Source organism: Salvelinus sp. IW2-2015, linkage group LG18 (genome assembly GCF_002910315.2).
Source record: "Salvelinus sp. IW2-2015 linkage group LG18, ASM291031v2, whole genome shotgun sequence".
In the NCBI taxonomy this organism is placed as follows: domain Eukaryota; kingdom Metazoa; phylum Chordata; class Actinopteri; order Salmoniformes; family Salmonidae; genus Salvelinus; species Salvelinus sp. IW2-2015.
The window spans coordinates 51,638,662-51,654,031 of record NC_036858.1 but is presented as its reverse complement, the minus strand read 5'-3'; the positions used below and the strand labels follow the sequence as shown (position 1 = coordinate 51,654,031).

The 15,370-nt window shown below is 43.2% G+C and overlaps 1 protein-coding gene across 2 annotated transcripts; it reads left to right on the top strand.

The window, feature by feature from the left end:
* Positions 1-2,561: 2,561 nt before the first annotated feature.
* LOC111978366 (phosphatidylinositol 4-kinase type 2-alpha) lies at positions 2,562-14,808 on the top strand. Of its 2 annotated transcripts, none has more exons than XM_024008386.2 (9): positions 2,562-3,088; positions 10,390-10,587; positions 11,042-11,173; positions 11,680-11,833; positions 12,011-12,072; positions 12,202-12,301; positions 12,451-12,584; positions 12,788-12,847; positions 13,043-14,808. In XM_024008386.2, the coding sequence occupies exons 1-9, from the start codon at positions 2,765-2,767 to the stop codon at positions 13,202-13,204; spliced, it is 1,326 nt and encodes a 441-aa protein (XP_023864154.1). In that variant the 5' UTR covers positions 2,562-2,764; the 3' UTR covers positions 13,205-14,808. The 2 variants fall into 2 exon arrangements, with proteins under 2 accessions (XP_023864154.1, XP_023864153.1); XM_024008385.1 differs by having other exon boundaries at positions 2,564-3,088; positions 10,387-10,587.
* The last annotated feature ends 562 nt before the right edge of the window (positions 14,809-15,370 follow it).

Genomic DNA, 15,370 nt, shown 5'->3' with positions numbered 1-15,370 from the left:
CTGTCCTCTAAGTGTCCACGGACCATTCCCACATTCTCAAAMGTAGAAATATTKTTTAATTCTCCCATTTTGGGGATTAGGAGTTTGGCCAAGAGAGGTTATGTGTTCTCTTAGACTCTCGCAATACCAGGTATATACCAGGTATTTATGACCTGTCATAAAGTCATAAAACTGTGGAGTGAGAGAGATGGGGGGAGGGGCTATGATCCTCCCCCCAGTGCACATCATGACAGTACGTACGGTCACTGTGGGGACGACGTTGTCGATGCACTTATTGATGAAGCCGATGACTGTATACTCCTCAATGCCATTGGATGAATCCTGGGAAAAAATATTCCAGTCTGTGCTAGCAAAACAGTCTTGTAGCGTAGCATCTGCGTCAACTGACCACTTCCATATTGAGCGAGTCACTGGTACTTCCTGCTTTAGTTTTTGCTGGTAAGCAGCAATCAGGAGGATATAATTATGGTCAGATTTGCCAAATGGAGGGCGGGGGAGAGCTTTGTATGCATCTCTGTGTGTGGAGTAAAGGTGGTCTAGAGGTTTTTTTCCTCTGGTTGCACATGTGTCATGCTGGTAAAAATTTGGTAAAACTGATTTAAGTTTGCCTGCATTAAAGTSTCCGGCCACTAGGCGCGCCGCTTCTGGATGAGCATTTTCTTGTTTGCTTATGGCCTTATAGAGTTTGTTGAGTGCGGTCTTACTGCCAGCATCGGTGAAACATAAGATATTACAGTTCTTAATGTCCCATTAGTAGGATAATTGTAATCGTATGTCATCAATTTTATTTTCCAATGATTGCATGTTAGCAAGTAGAATGGAAGGCAGTGGGAGTTTACTCGCACACCTACGGATTCCCAGAAGGCAGCCTGATCTGCGTCCTCTTTTCGTTCGTCTTTTCTTCACGCAAATGACGGGGATTTGGGCCTGTTCCCGGGAGAGCAGTACAGTATATCCTTCTCGTCGGACTCGTTAAAGGAAAATGCATCTTCCAGTTCGTTGTGAGTAATCGCTGTTCTGATGTCAAGAAGTTACTTTCGATCATAAGAGATGGTAGCAGCAACATTATGTACAGAATAAGTAAAAAAAGAAGTTACAAACAAAGCAAAAAAAACTAACAAAATAGCACAATTGGTCAGGAGCATGTAAAACGTTAGCCATGCTCTTCGGCRCCATCTTATGTAAATGCATACACAGTCGTGAAGAGGGCACGATACATGCATACAAACACACAATAACATACGCACTATGCACACACGTACACATGGATTTTGTGTTGTAGAAATGTGGTAGTAGTGTAGGGGCCTGAGGGTACACACTTAATACGTTGTGAAATCTGTTGTTAATGTATTGTAATGTTTTAGCAGCAGCTAATAGGGATCAATAATAAATACAAACGCAAATACAGTGGGCATTGAAATCTCCACACCACATCACCCGTCTCCTATTTTGACTTTCTATACTCCCAAGGTCCATCAACTCTCTTACAGAAGTTGTGTCATCGAATTGCCCCTACCCTGACCGACAGTCCCCTCACCCTATCACCAACCACTATCGCCTGTCCAATCCCCCTCCAGCAGAGGTGGGACTCAAGCTACTTCACCACCTTTAAATACCCCCACCTGTCACTAATCAGTGTGCCAGACCTCACTGTTTCAGTTTGCAAGTGTTTTGTTACAAGACACTTTTTCTCTTGTAAACCTTCCCTTTGTGTATTTTGGATGTTTATGACCAAGTTTGTTTTTATTTCTTCTTTTATATTACCAATTGAAGAACATTTACTTCATGCTTTTCTTTTACTCATGTTTAAACCTGTAGCCTAAGTTTTTTTCAATGTAATATTATTGAGATTCATGAGTATATTTGTGGATCTACACTTGATTTATATGAAATCACTAACATGTATGTTTTTGTTTCCTAGTTAACCATCCCATCCTTACATCTTCAACATTGTCATCATTATCTTCAACAATTCAACTGAAATAATAAACCGGATAATTGCCTTATGAACTGCTAACCACCATCTGTGTTTGAATGGACACGCCACCACAATAGCCTTAACTCAAAYCAACAGCTACAGCGAGATAGTATTTTTACCACAACTCTGATCAGCTTTCACAGGCTGTAAAAGTTCAGTATTACCAGATTCCCCCCTCCAAACCACACTTCAACATAGTTGGTTCATAACCACATACAACTGGGATAAATCCATTTGAACTCCCCTCCAACTGGCAATTACTATTGGAGGGGTCAAGCCTGAGCTCTGACTTCTCCCACATGCTGACCTCTGAGGTCAACTACTAAGGAAATTACCTCGATAACAGCATTTTCGGCAGTTAAATGCAACTACAAAACATTATTTATAAAAATATATTATTATGGTTTTTGAACGCTTTGTTTACAAGCATGAAAGCTGCACTTGTAGTTTATGGTTGACGCAGCGTTTCACAACGAATTGAAAACAAGTGAATGCATCCAACTGGTATATAAGCCTACACAACTGGTAATTGCCACCTTCTCACTTGGTTATAAATGCAGCATTAGACATCTAGGAGGTTGGGCAGGGAAAGCGCCAATCGTGAGTCTCTATTCCAAGTGGGCGTGTCTTTACGCGGAAGACGACACTGTTTTGTTTGAAAGCYTGCGGTAGGCCAGAATCAGCAGCGTTGAGACAACAGCGTAGAAACAACTCGTCTGAGTCCCTCATCCTGGCTCTTATCTGTCCATTCGCCGACGCTTGTAATACTCCACATCCCACTTTGGGATGGACGAAACGAGCTCCCTCGTCTCCCCTCTCCAGGACTCCATAGATTACAACTACTGCCAGAGCGAAGCCACCAGTCCGAGAACGCCGGGTTCTGTTGTGCGAGTGTCGGCTGGGAGCCCGGGACGCAGCCGTGAGAGACAGCCGCTTCTGGACCGGGACAGAGGGAATTCTCCGCGGGATCCACACAGGAATGAGTTTCCGGACGACCCGGAGTTTAGGGAGATCGTGAGGAAAGCAGAACAAGCCATAGAAGAAGAAATATTTCCAGAGAGGATCTGCCAAGGATCCAGTGGTAGCTACTTCGTCAAAGACTCTCAAGGGGTGAGACAGACAAGCTTCTAGCTACTATGGTCTTTCTTTCTAGAGGGGCAGAGGGAGAGCGAGAGATGTAAAAAATACAGACAGAAACAGGGAGGGAGACGAATATGGAGAGGATGCCATCTCTCATGTTTGAAAATGTCCTTTGTTTTCAAGTAAATCATAATTCAGTTTCATGCAGCAACAACATCACATGATTTTGCTTACTGTCTGTCTGCTCTGGCAACCTGCTGTTGCTGATTCTAGCTCTAGCTCTGACTGTGCAGTGATGTCATCATGTTCTGTATTGAGTTCCAGCATGTATCTGCAGTGTTGATTTTYGCGTTGAGGTGAGCATTTTACACATGGTGGTTTGTTTCTAGCCATGGTAGTAGACCTTGCCGTATAGTAGATCGGTGTATATACACTGAACAGAGATATATATATATATATATACACTGCTCAAAAAAATAAAGGGAACACTTAAACAACACAATGTAACTCCAAGTCAATCACACTTCTGTGAAATCAAACTGTCCACTTAGGAAGCAACACTGATTGACAATAAATTTCACATGCTGTTGTGCATATGGAATAGACAAAAGGTGGAAATTATAGCTTAAGAACCCAGTTAAAGAGTGGTTCTCAGGTGGTGACCACAGACCATTCAGTTCCAATGCTTCTCTGATGTTTTGGTCACTTTTGAATGCTGGCGGTGCTTTCACTCTAGTGGTAGCATGAGACGGAGTCTACAACCCACAAGTGGCTCAGGTAGTGCAGCTCATCCAGGATGGCACATCAATGCGAGCTGTGGCAAGAAGGTTGCTGTGTCTGTCGCGTAGTGTCCAGAGCATGGAGGCGCTACCAGGAGACAGGCCAGTACATCAGGAGACGTGAGGGAGGCCGATGAGGCAACAACCCAGCAGCAGGACCGCTACCTTTCCTTTGTGCAAGGAGAGCACTGCCAGAGCCCTGCAAATGACCTCAGCAGGCCACAAATGTGCATTGTGTTGCTCAAACGGTCAGAAACAGACTCATGAGGTGGTATGAGGGCCGACGTCCACAGGTGGGGTTGTGCTTACAGCCCAACACCGTGCAGGACGTTTGGCATTTGCCAGAGAACACCAATATTGGCAAATTCGCCACTGGCGCCCTGTGTTCTTCAAGATGAAAGCAGGTTTCACACTAGCACATGTTGACAGACGTGACAGAGTCTGGAGACGCCGTGAGAACGTTCTGCTGCCTGCAACATCCTCCAGCATGATTTTCGGTGGGTCAGTCATGTTGGGGGTGCATTTCTTTGGGGGCCGCACGATGTGCTCGCCATGCTGACTGCCATTAGGTACCGAGATGAGATCCTTAGACCCCTTGTGAGACCATATGCTGGTGCGGTTGCCCTGGGTTCCTCCTAATGCAAGACAATGCTAGACCTCATGTGGCTGGAGTGTGTCAGCAGTTCCTGCAAGAGGAAGGCATTGATGCTATGGATGGCCCGCGTTCCCCAGACCTGAATCCAATTGAGCACATCTGGGACATCATGTCTCGCCCATCCACCAACAGACTGTCCATAGCTGTGTCAGGAGTTGGCGGATGCTTTAGTGATCTGGAGGAGATCCCTCAGAGACCATCCCACCTCATCAGGAGCATGCCCAGCGCTTGTGGAGGCCATACAGGCACGTGGAGGCCACACACACTACTGAGCCTCATTTTGACTTGTTCTAAGGACATCAGTTGGAGCAGCCTTGTAGTGTGTTTTCCACTTTTATTTTGAGTGTGACTCCAAATCCAGACCTCCTATGGTTGATAAATTTGATTTCCATTGATAATTTTTGTGTGATTTTGTTGTCAGCACATTCAACTATGTAAAGAAAAAAGTATTTAATAAGAATATTTCATTCATTCAGATCTTAGGTTTGTTTTTTAGTGTTCCCTTTATTTTTGTTGGAGCATTGTGAGTATGTATTATTAATATTGTATTGTATAGTGTATATATTTTTATTATATATATAAATAAACGCGATGTAAAGTGTTCCCATGTTTCATGAGCTGAAAAAGATCACAAATGTAAAAATTTCTCATGTTGTGCACAAATAKGTTTACATTCCTGTTAGTGAGCATTTCTCCTTTGCCATGATAATCCATCCACCTGACAGGTGTAGCATATCAAGAAGCTGATTCAACAGCATGATCATTACACCGGTACACTTTGTGCTGGGGACAATAAAAGGCCACTCTAAACTGCAGTTTTGTCACACAACACAATGCCACAGATGTCTCAAGTTTTGAGGGAGTGTGCAAATTGGCATGCTGACTGCAGGAATGTCCACCAGAGCTGTTGCCAGAATTTAATGTTAATTTCTCTACCGTAAGCTGCCTCCAATGTGTCGTTTTAGAGAATTTGGCAGTACGTCCATCTGGCCCCACAAACGCAGACCACGTGTAACCACGCCATCCCAGGACCTCCACATCCGGCATCTTTACCTGCGGGATCGTCTGAGACCAGCCACCCGGACAGCTGATGGGAATGTGGCTTTGCACAATCAGAGTTTCTGCACAAACTGTCAAAAACAGTCTCGGGGAAGATCATCCGTGTGCTCGTCATCCTCACCAGGGTCTTGACCTGACTGCAGTTCAACATCGTAACTGATTTCAGTGGGCAAATGCTCACCTTCGATGGCCACTGGCGAGCTTGAGAAGTGTGATCTTCACCGATAAATCCTGGTTTCAACTGTACTGGGCAGATGCAGACAGCGTGTATGACGTTGTGTGGGCGAGTGGTTTCCTGATGTCAACGTTGTGAACAGTGTGCCCCGTGGTGGTGGGGTTATGGTATGAGCAGGAATAATCTACAGACAACGAACATGATTGCATTTTATTGATGGTAATTTGAATGCAYAGAGATACCGTGATGAGATTCTGAGGCCCATTGTCGTGCCATTCATCACCTTATGTTTCAGCATGACCATGTCGCAAGGATCTGTACACAATTGCTGGACGCTGAAAAAGTACCAGTTCTTTAATGGCCTGCATACTCACTAAACATTTTACCCGTAGAGCATGTTTGGGATGCTCTGGATCAACGTGTACTCCAGTGTGTTCCATTTCCTGCCAATATCCAGCAACTTCACACAGCCACTGAAAAGGAGTAGGACAACATTCCACAGGCCACAATCAACAGCCTGATCAACTCTACGCGAAGGAGATGTGTCGCGCTGCAAATGGTGGTCACCAGATACGGACTGGTTTTCTAATCCACACCCCTATCTTTTTTTTAAGGTATCTGTGACCAACCAACGCATATCTGTATTCCCAGTCATGTGAATTCCATAGATTAGGGCCTGATGAATTTATTTCAATTGACTGATTTCTTCATATGAACTGGAACTGTAAAATCATTGAAATTGTTTCATGTTGCATTTTATATATTTTTTCAGTATAGTTCAACCATGCTAGGCTGGGGGTGTGACCTGGCGGCATCTCAAAGCCCAGGGTCATTGGCAGTCAGGCTAGGAAAAACAAATCTGTGGGCTGCCAGCCCTGCGTAATGCATAGAATAGAAAGAAGTTGCCCCCAGACACTGGTCTAAGGATAGAGACATTGTAAGATCCTAGATGTGCCTTTGGGCATCTTCTAACACAAGTGTGGTGCAAAGTGMACACAGGCCCAATCTCTCAGAGATTAGCTGTCACTATCAGTTCTCAGGCCTAAAATAATTGTAATTTGCTGCCATTCCTGTATAGAAAAGGTTGAGACATCCTGTCATACAGCTCGTTAGTTCCTTTTGAAATGAAGCAGGCTGGGAGAGAATTGTACAGACATTCTATGCATTGTTCACATGTATGTAAGATCGACCCTAGACCTGCCAGTCTTTTTTTGAACCCAGAGAAAATCTATTTAGTTTACTCTGTGTGTTTGTGTACCATGTAGGCTACTATCTGTGTGAAGATGTCGTAACTCAGGAGAGGTCATGTATTAGCAATCTGAATGGCTAAAGGTAGAAGTCTCCATTTTCTCTCCAGAGGCATGCCTAGTAATACGCATTTACACTCTCTGAAGATGGCCACTTCATTTCCATTCCCTAGCCTCTCTCTCTCTCTCCTCTCTCTCAATTCCACATGCTCAATTAACACAGTTCTGTTACTCTCCTATGGACCAGTGAACTATTAAAGGCAACAGATATAACCTTATATCCAGGCACTGTCTCAGCCAAGGTTACATAGGCTGCGTTCCAGGGCGTCTTTACTGCAGTCATGGGACAAAACAATACCATGATTTTGTTTGGGGATTTTCACAAAATGTAATCCGAGGAAGGATTATTGACATTTTGTATTTTACAGTATAATTGAGAAATAATTCATTTGGAATATTTGTGACATTTWGGCCTTTATCCAGGCGTCCTTTAACATAATGTTTCCTCTGGGTAAATCCATTGGAATTCAATGACTTTTTGACAGCATCTCTTTTGATTTAGACAACTTTCCATACATGTTTGCCCATGGAAGAAGTGGTTAGAAAGTTACTGTTTGGGCCTGAATGCCAAAACATTAAAGTTGACCCATTTTCCATACCCCACCATACCATGAGACATACTTTTGGCCATGTAGCGTATGTGGACACCCCTTCAAATGAGTGGATTCGGCTATTTCAGCCACTCCCGTTGCTGACAGGTGTATAAAATTGAACACACAGCCATGCAATCTCCATAGACAAACATTGGCAGTAGAATGGCCTTACTGAAGAGCTCAGTGATTTTCAACGTGGCACCGTCAAAGGATGCCACCTTTCCAACAAGTTAGTTCATCAAATGTGTAAAGCTCGTCGCCATTGTACTCTGGAGCAGTGGAAACGTGCTCTCTGGAGTGATGAATCACGCTTCACCATCTGGCAGTCAGACAGAGGAATCTGGGTTTGGCGGATGCCAGGAGAATGCTACCTGCCCGACTGTATAGTGCCAACTGTAAAGTTTGGTGGAGGAGGAATAATGGTCTGGGGCTGTTTTTMATGGTTCGGGCTAGGCCCCTTAATTTCAGTGAAGGGAAATATTAACGCTACAGCATACATTGACATTCTAGACAATTCCRTGCTTCCAACTTTGTGGCAACAGTTTGGGGAAGGCCCTTTCCTGTTTCAGCATGACAATGCCCCCGTGCACAAAGAGAGGTCCATAGAGAAATGATTTGTCGATATTGTTGTGGAAGAAATTGACTGGCCTGCACAGAGCCTTGACCTCAACCCCATCGAACACCTTTGGGATGAATTGGAATGCCGACTGCGAGCCAGGGCTAATTGCCCAACAACAGCGCCCAACYTCCCTGAAGCTCTTGTGCCTGAATGGATGCAATTCCCCGTAGCAATGTTCCAACATCCAGTGGAAAGCCTTTCCAGAAGGGTGGAGACTTATCGCAGCAAAGGGGAGACCAACTCCGTATTAATGCCCATGATTTTAGGATGAGATGTTCGACGAGCAGGTGTCCACATACATGTGTCCATATACAACAGTGTTGTCAAAAATGTTATTTCTTGAAAAAAAGTTTCAAATCACAATGTCATTTTTAAACCTTCAATGATCTAAAAACGCATAAAGTTTCTTCCATATTCGCATATGTTGTAGCTCAGACCCTATTTCACATCATCTGAGGTTTTTGTGTTGTGCCCGCCATCGGTTGAGACACAGCATGCTATTGAAATGACACCAACCCTGTATTCAATCATAGAAATATAGATTTCATAGAATGGACCTACCCCTTCAGAAGACAAATTTAGCTAGTACACCATTGACATTTTTTAAAATTGAATTAAACATGTTTACTTCTAATTACTACCACAAAGATGACCGCCAGTCCACCCTCTGTCGAATGTCAACTTAAATGGTCATGGAACGTTAACGGATTTGCACTTTAACTCAGATTTGTTACTTAAAAATGTATGCCAAACAATAAACATTGATTCCCAAGTTTAACAAACCATACAAATATATGTACAAGGAATCAATTTGCCTAGACTGATTTACTTATATGAACTGTAATTCAGTAGAACTTTGAAATTGTTGCATTTAGGGTTGTCCAGACTGTTTTCAGTCTTGCTTTGACCACCAGACAACAGAAATAGAAGAAAAGAAAACGTTCTGAGCGGAACATAACAATATGCTTGTGGAAGGGAGGACTGTAGCAGGTGACTCAACTGTGGTTTTGTGTCTGATTTCCCAATCTGCCAAAACTCCAACTTCAATTATTTAATTCTCAGTTATGCTTTAAGATACAAATGTCAAATATGTCAACAATCCTTCCTCCGAAGGACCATTCTATGGATTAAATCTTGTTCATGAGGAATCACCCATATGAAGTGGAGGCGAGACGGACTGACACTTTGTGTTGAGGTAGCTCTACCTGCTGCTACACAAATCAGTGTCACCCTCGGCTCAAGAGGGAATTTACTCTTTGTCTAATAGTTTAGCATCTCTGGAACCACAATGCCTTAACACTTATCCAGGTGTTGTGAGATCTGATCATCTGACACAGCCAGCGAGACTACATTTAAGACTACCTGGAACGTGCCCATAGAATAAAAAGCTAGCCACAGTCTCTGTACTTAGCCTCCTTTGCTTCTCCTTCCACAGTCAATCATGTGAGGAAACTTAAGTTAATCTGATTGACTTTAATGGGTTGCGAAACCATTCCCATTCCAGCTCGTTAGCCCCAGCCTGCAGGTTCTGTTGCACCATGAATCACCCTCTGATGGCAGATGTTGTGTGATGTCACTTCCTCTGACATCACCACTCACATTTTATGTATTAAGGACTGAGGGGGCTGAGTCATGGTTAGAAGGACAGGGTAGACGTTGCCTGTAGGCACAGATCAAGGGTCAGATTTTCATTACTTCACCGTAAACTTAACCATTTACAGGGAAAATGCAAAAAAAATCTTAGATCACTGTCTGGTTGGTACTGTGTCATCAGCAGGCCTCAGGTAATCAGTATTTTGATACCTAGGTTTCTATCAAGCAAATGCTTTGTTTATCATATGATCCTCCTGAGCAGTCTTTGTACACAGTAACAGTCTGCCTGAACCAACATTAGTGTCGTGAAGATTTGGGTTAATCTAAAAATAGTAGATGAGTGAGTCACTGTGCTCTGTCGAACTTTGTACTGTTGTAAAACTGCAGTGTGGTTTCAGATGAGATTGTATTTTATTGTGCAAAAAAATCTAATTTTTCATAGCTATAGGATACTGTTAGGTACATTTTACACACTCTCTCTCTCTCTCACGCTACAAATAAAGAATATGAATTGCGTGTAACAATAATAATAATCTGTCTGTCTGTAGAAGGTCATTGGTGTGTTCAAGCCTAAGACTGAGGAGCCGTACGGTCAGCTGAACCCAAAGTGGACCAAGTGTCTCCAGAAGTTGTGTTGTCCCTGTTGCTTCGGACGGGACTGTCTGGTCCTGAACCAGGGCTATCTGTCTGAGGCCGGTGCCAGTCTGGTCGACCAAAAACTAGAGCTCAATATCGTGCCCCGGACCAAGGTAAGAAGGGTTACAGGCAGACATTAGAGCTGGGATAATAAACCGACAATTATCGACACCGAACAAACCAACAATTTATCAATAATAACGTAGTCAAGTAGCCTTGACTAGAGGAATGTAAAGTTTGAAATGAAGTAGGCCTAAGTTTGCTCATGGGTTGTTGCTCACAGGACAATAATACCATTCAAAGTAGTAGGAGTAGTTTTAAGGGTAATATAAACAAGTAACTGGTGCTTATTAATTTCATAAGTATCGTTCAATGTATCGTTATCTTGATAATTCAGGCAATTTATTGTGATATGGGTTTTTGCCCATAACGCCCAGTTCTAACACACACACACACACACACACACACACACACAAGGGTATGCACTGATAATTGACTGATCTCTCTCTCTCTCTTATCTTCTCTACCACCCTCTCACCACCATCTCTTTCTCTCTTTCTTTTCTAGGTGGTGTACCTGGCCAGTGATACGTTCAACTACAATGCTATAGACAGAGTCAAGTCTCGGGGAAAGAGGCTAGCTCTGGAGAAAGTTCCCAAAGTGGGACAACGCTTCCACAGAATAGGCCTCCCTCCTAAGGTAGGTACGACTTCTGCCTAGGGTTCAGAACCTACAACTCGGTCCTGTTCATTAGGCATGAAACTGGAGAAAGCAGTCCGAAACAGTAAGTACTACCTGAACTTGTCCAATAAGAAACATTCATTTAGTTTTCCATTGTACAATGTTTAGAAACATTTTGCTACAGTGTTTTAATGAACACGACCCTGTTGATAGGGGGATTTCTGTCTCTGCTTTAGTTTAGACAGCACTTCATGCCACATGTAGTGTTGTTGACTAATTCAACCTATCAACGGCTCAACGGCTAATTGAATCAGGTGTGTTAGTGCTGGACTATATAAAAAGAAATCCTGCACCCTCCATGGGTCCCCAGGACCAGAGTTGAAGAACACTGCCCTGAAAGTAAATACTATTGTTACACTTAAACCCTGCAGGTATAATAATTTAAAACTTCTTATAAGTATGTATGATCCTTTATAATGTCTTAGAATAATGCTTATACATAATACATTTCACACATGACTCAGGTGGGATCATTCCAGTTGTTTGTGGAGGGCTACAAAGACGCAGACTATTGGCTGAGACGGTTTGAGGTGGAGCCTCTTCCAGAGAACACCAATCGGCAGCTGCAGCTTCAGTTCGAGAGACTGGTGGTCCTTGATTACATAATCAGGAACACAGGTGTGTGTGTGAGATTCGCGTGTGCGTGCACAGAGAAACTGGTGGTTCTGTATTTCATCATCAGGAACAAAGGCGTGTGTGTGTGTGTGTGTGTGTGTGTGTGTGTGTGTGGTGGGGAGGATGTATGACTGAATTTGATTTATTGTTGCTTAATGATGATGCTGTTGATGCTTGCAGATCGGGGGAACGACAACTGGCTGTTAAAATATGACTGTTCAATGGACACGGAAGGGAAACGGGTGAGTAGACGTATACAATATTATTTAAACCTAGAGATTTCAATCTGCCGCATTAGTTTTATAGGAACTTAAATTTAAAAAATGGTAAACTAGAATGTCACATTCATATCCTTCTGTCTGTTTGTGTAGGACACAGACTGGGTGGTGGTAAAGGAGCCTATCATCAGACTGGCAGCCATAGACAACGGCTTGGCCTTCCCAATCAAACACCCTGACTCCTGGAGAGCCTGTGAGTCACACAAACCAACCAACCACACACACACACACACACACACACACACACACACACACACACACACACACACACACACACACACACACACACACACACACACACACACAGAGAAATACAAACTACTTTATTCCTCCTCTGTGTAGATCCATTCTACTGGGTGTGGCTGTCCCAGGCTAAGGTTCCTTTCTCTCAGGAGATTAGGGACTTGGTTCTGCCCAAACTGGCTGACCCCAACTTCATCAAAGACCTGGAGGAAGACCTCTACGAACTCTTTAAGGTTAGCAGGGGTTTAATTTGCCTGGTGACAGATCTGTTTGTGCAGTTCTACCAATTCCTATGGACAGCACATATCTGGGACCAAGTTTTTTTTTTGTGGCCTTTTAACGTCACAACAAAGTTATATTCTACTCTATTCTGTCATCCTCACAGCACTGAATGAATCATGCCAGCGTTATTGAAGTTGTTGTGTGTATCCTACAGAAGGATCCAGGTTTTGACAGAGGGCAGTTTCACAAACAGATAGCTGTGATGAGGGGACAGGTGAGTTGTTGGAGGAATACCTGGACAGTGTCAGTATTTGTCTTTATATTGTCAGACTGTTACCCTGAGTGTGAAATTGTACATGTGGGTATGCTAAGTTGTGCTGAAGCTCTGTATGTTTCTGTCACCAGATCTTGATTATGTAAGTCTGTCTGTGTAAACCTATGCTGAAACTCTGTATGTCTCTACCACCAGATCCTGAACCTGAGCCAGGCCTTGAAGGAGAGTAAGACCCCGCTACACCTGGTTCAGATGCCCCCAGTCATAGTGGAGACAGCCAGAGCACCACAGAGAGCCAACAGTGAGTCCTATACACAGAGCTTCCAGAGCAGGAAACCCTTCTTTACCTGGTGGTAGAGGAGAGGAGGCCAAGTAGAAGAGGAGGCAAGAGGGGGAGTGAAGGAGGCAAGAGGGGGAGTGAAGGAGACTCAGGAGGGAGGAAGAATGGAAATGGTAGGATCAGAAAGAGGAGGGGGGGGGTGAGAAAGGGAGGAATGAACCAGATTGAGAGACTGAAGAGTAGAGAGACAAAGGCCAAGTAGAAGAGTATAAAAGGAGAGAAAGAGGAGGAGAAGAGCTTCATCCAAAAACCTCCAAAAACCTCTGCCTTAGTCCTGTTTCATCAGCCAGTAAAGCTCTTCCCCTCTCCCGCTCCATAGTCAATAGGAAGCCAGGTATGTTTATACTTTCCCTGGAATCCATCACATTCACAGTTGTGCTTTAACTACAGACATTCACCAGTAAGATGGGAGGGTGGAGAAAGAGAGAGATGGAGGAGTTACATTGAGTAAAGAGATAATGAGTTTGTCTAGTGTCAATATTCAGAATGGGGGGGAAAAAAGAGAAAGAAAATAAGTATGGTATATTAAGACAGTTGGGTAGCCCTACACTGGTAGCTGGCTGAAATATGATTATAGAGACCAAAAACTGTGAAAGGCTCCAACTATAGTAGAGGTTCCCAATTGATGGTTCTATGGTAGCATTCTCCTTCAGTGACCGAATGTACAAAATGTCAATATATGGTAGTCCAATCAAATCCATCCAAGTGCACAGAAAAAGTTTTTACCTAAGGCTAAACTTTTCAGCCCCAACTCTTCATTTTCCTTACCAAGTTACAGATTTAGTAGTATCTCTTATGGAAGCACGGCATTACCATGGCTTGTAGCTAGCAAGCAGATAAGAGTCCTGACATTTGGTTTGCAAAATTCCGGTAACTTTCCCAAATTCCTAGGTTTTCCAGAAATCCTGGTTGGAGAATTACAGATTCCCTGTTTATGTCTATCTGATTCTGGGAATCCTTCAACTTGAAAAACCTAAAGTTACAATAATTTTGCAACCCAGTGGTATATGAATGCTGTGGTCAGACATTCAGCGTTTGTGGCCTTATTTTAATGAGTCTCTTTCTTTGATACAGAAGAACCTGACTGCAGTAGCCTGGTTGGACCAGACTGAACACTTCAGTGTTAAGTCTGGGTTAACCAGGCTGACTTTAGGGCCAGGTTATAGGTGGTACTCACATTGTAGTCGATTAGGTTTGAACTGCAGACTGAAATGAGGGTATACTGTAGCAGAAAGTTTTGCAACAGAAAAAATTAAAATAAGCCAGATCCTTCTAATTTCACTCCTTTTCTGGCACTTTTCTTCCATTTCATGCCTACTGAACATAACCCAGGCAACAGTACCTCTTGTGTTATTGGCATGTGATGGCAGCCCTGTGGCACCACCTAGGGGAGGACTGCGATGTAGTCGGTCTCAAACACGCACATTGCCTGTCATGCTTGTTTCCCTACATCTCATATTGTCTTTGTTATGTTGACATTTTTTGTATTTGTTTTTTAATTGATATTTCCTGCTGTAGCAACCAAACTGTTCTACTAATGTATTGTATTAACAATGCACTGTACAAATTGTATGTAATGTATTACAGAATGAAATACATAAAGAATTGTACTATTGCATTATCAGGGTCTCTTGTACTTTTCTTGTCTCGTGGGCTGCATCCTGATTTTCTACCTTTCTCCCAAATTGTGCAAGTAGTATGCACTTGCACACTTCATCACATGGATTTAACAATGGTGGAAACTCAAGCCACACCAATCATATAATTTTAAATCCAAAGAGGGCAGAGAATTGGAGGAAAGACTTGGTTTAGTTTTTTTATTAAAACTTGAAAGGAATGTCGATCGTTAAAATGTTCAGCTAATTTTTTTCATTGTCCACCAGAGAGAATGTTCAGAGAAGAAACCATTTATCATGAGTCAGTTCAGAGCACAGGAGGTTGGTGGCACCTTAATTGGGGAGGACGGGCTCATAGTAATGGCTGGAACGGAATTAATGGAATGGTATCAAACTCATGGAAAGCAAGTGTTTGATACCATTTCATTCACTTCATTCCAACCATTTCATTCACTTCATTCCAGCCATTATTATGAGCTGTCCTCCACTCTGCAGCCTCCTGTGTCAGCGAGGCTTTACTGTACAACTGTATTCAGTGGTGTGAAACAGAAGGAACAGGGCTGTCAC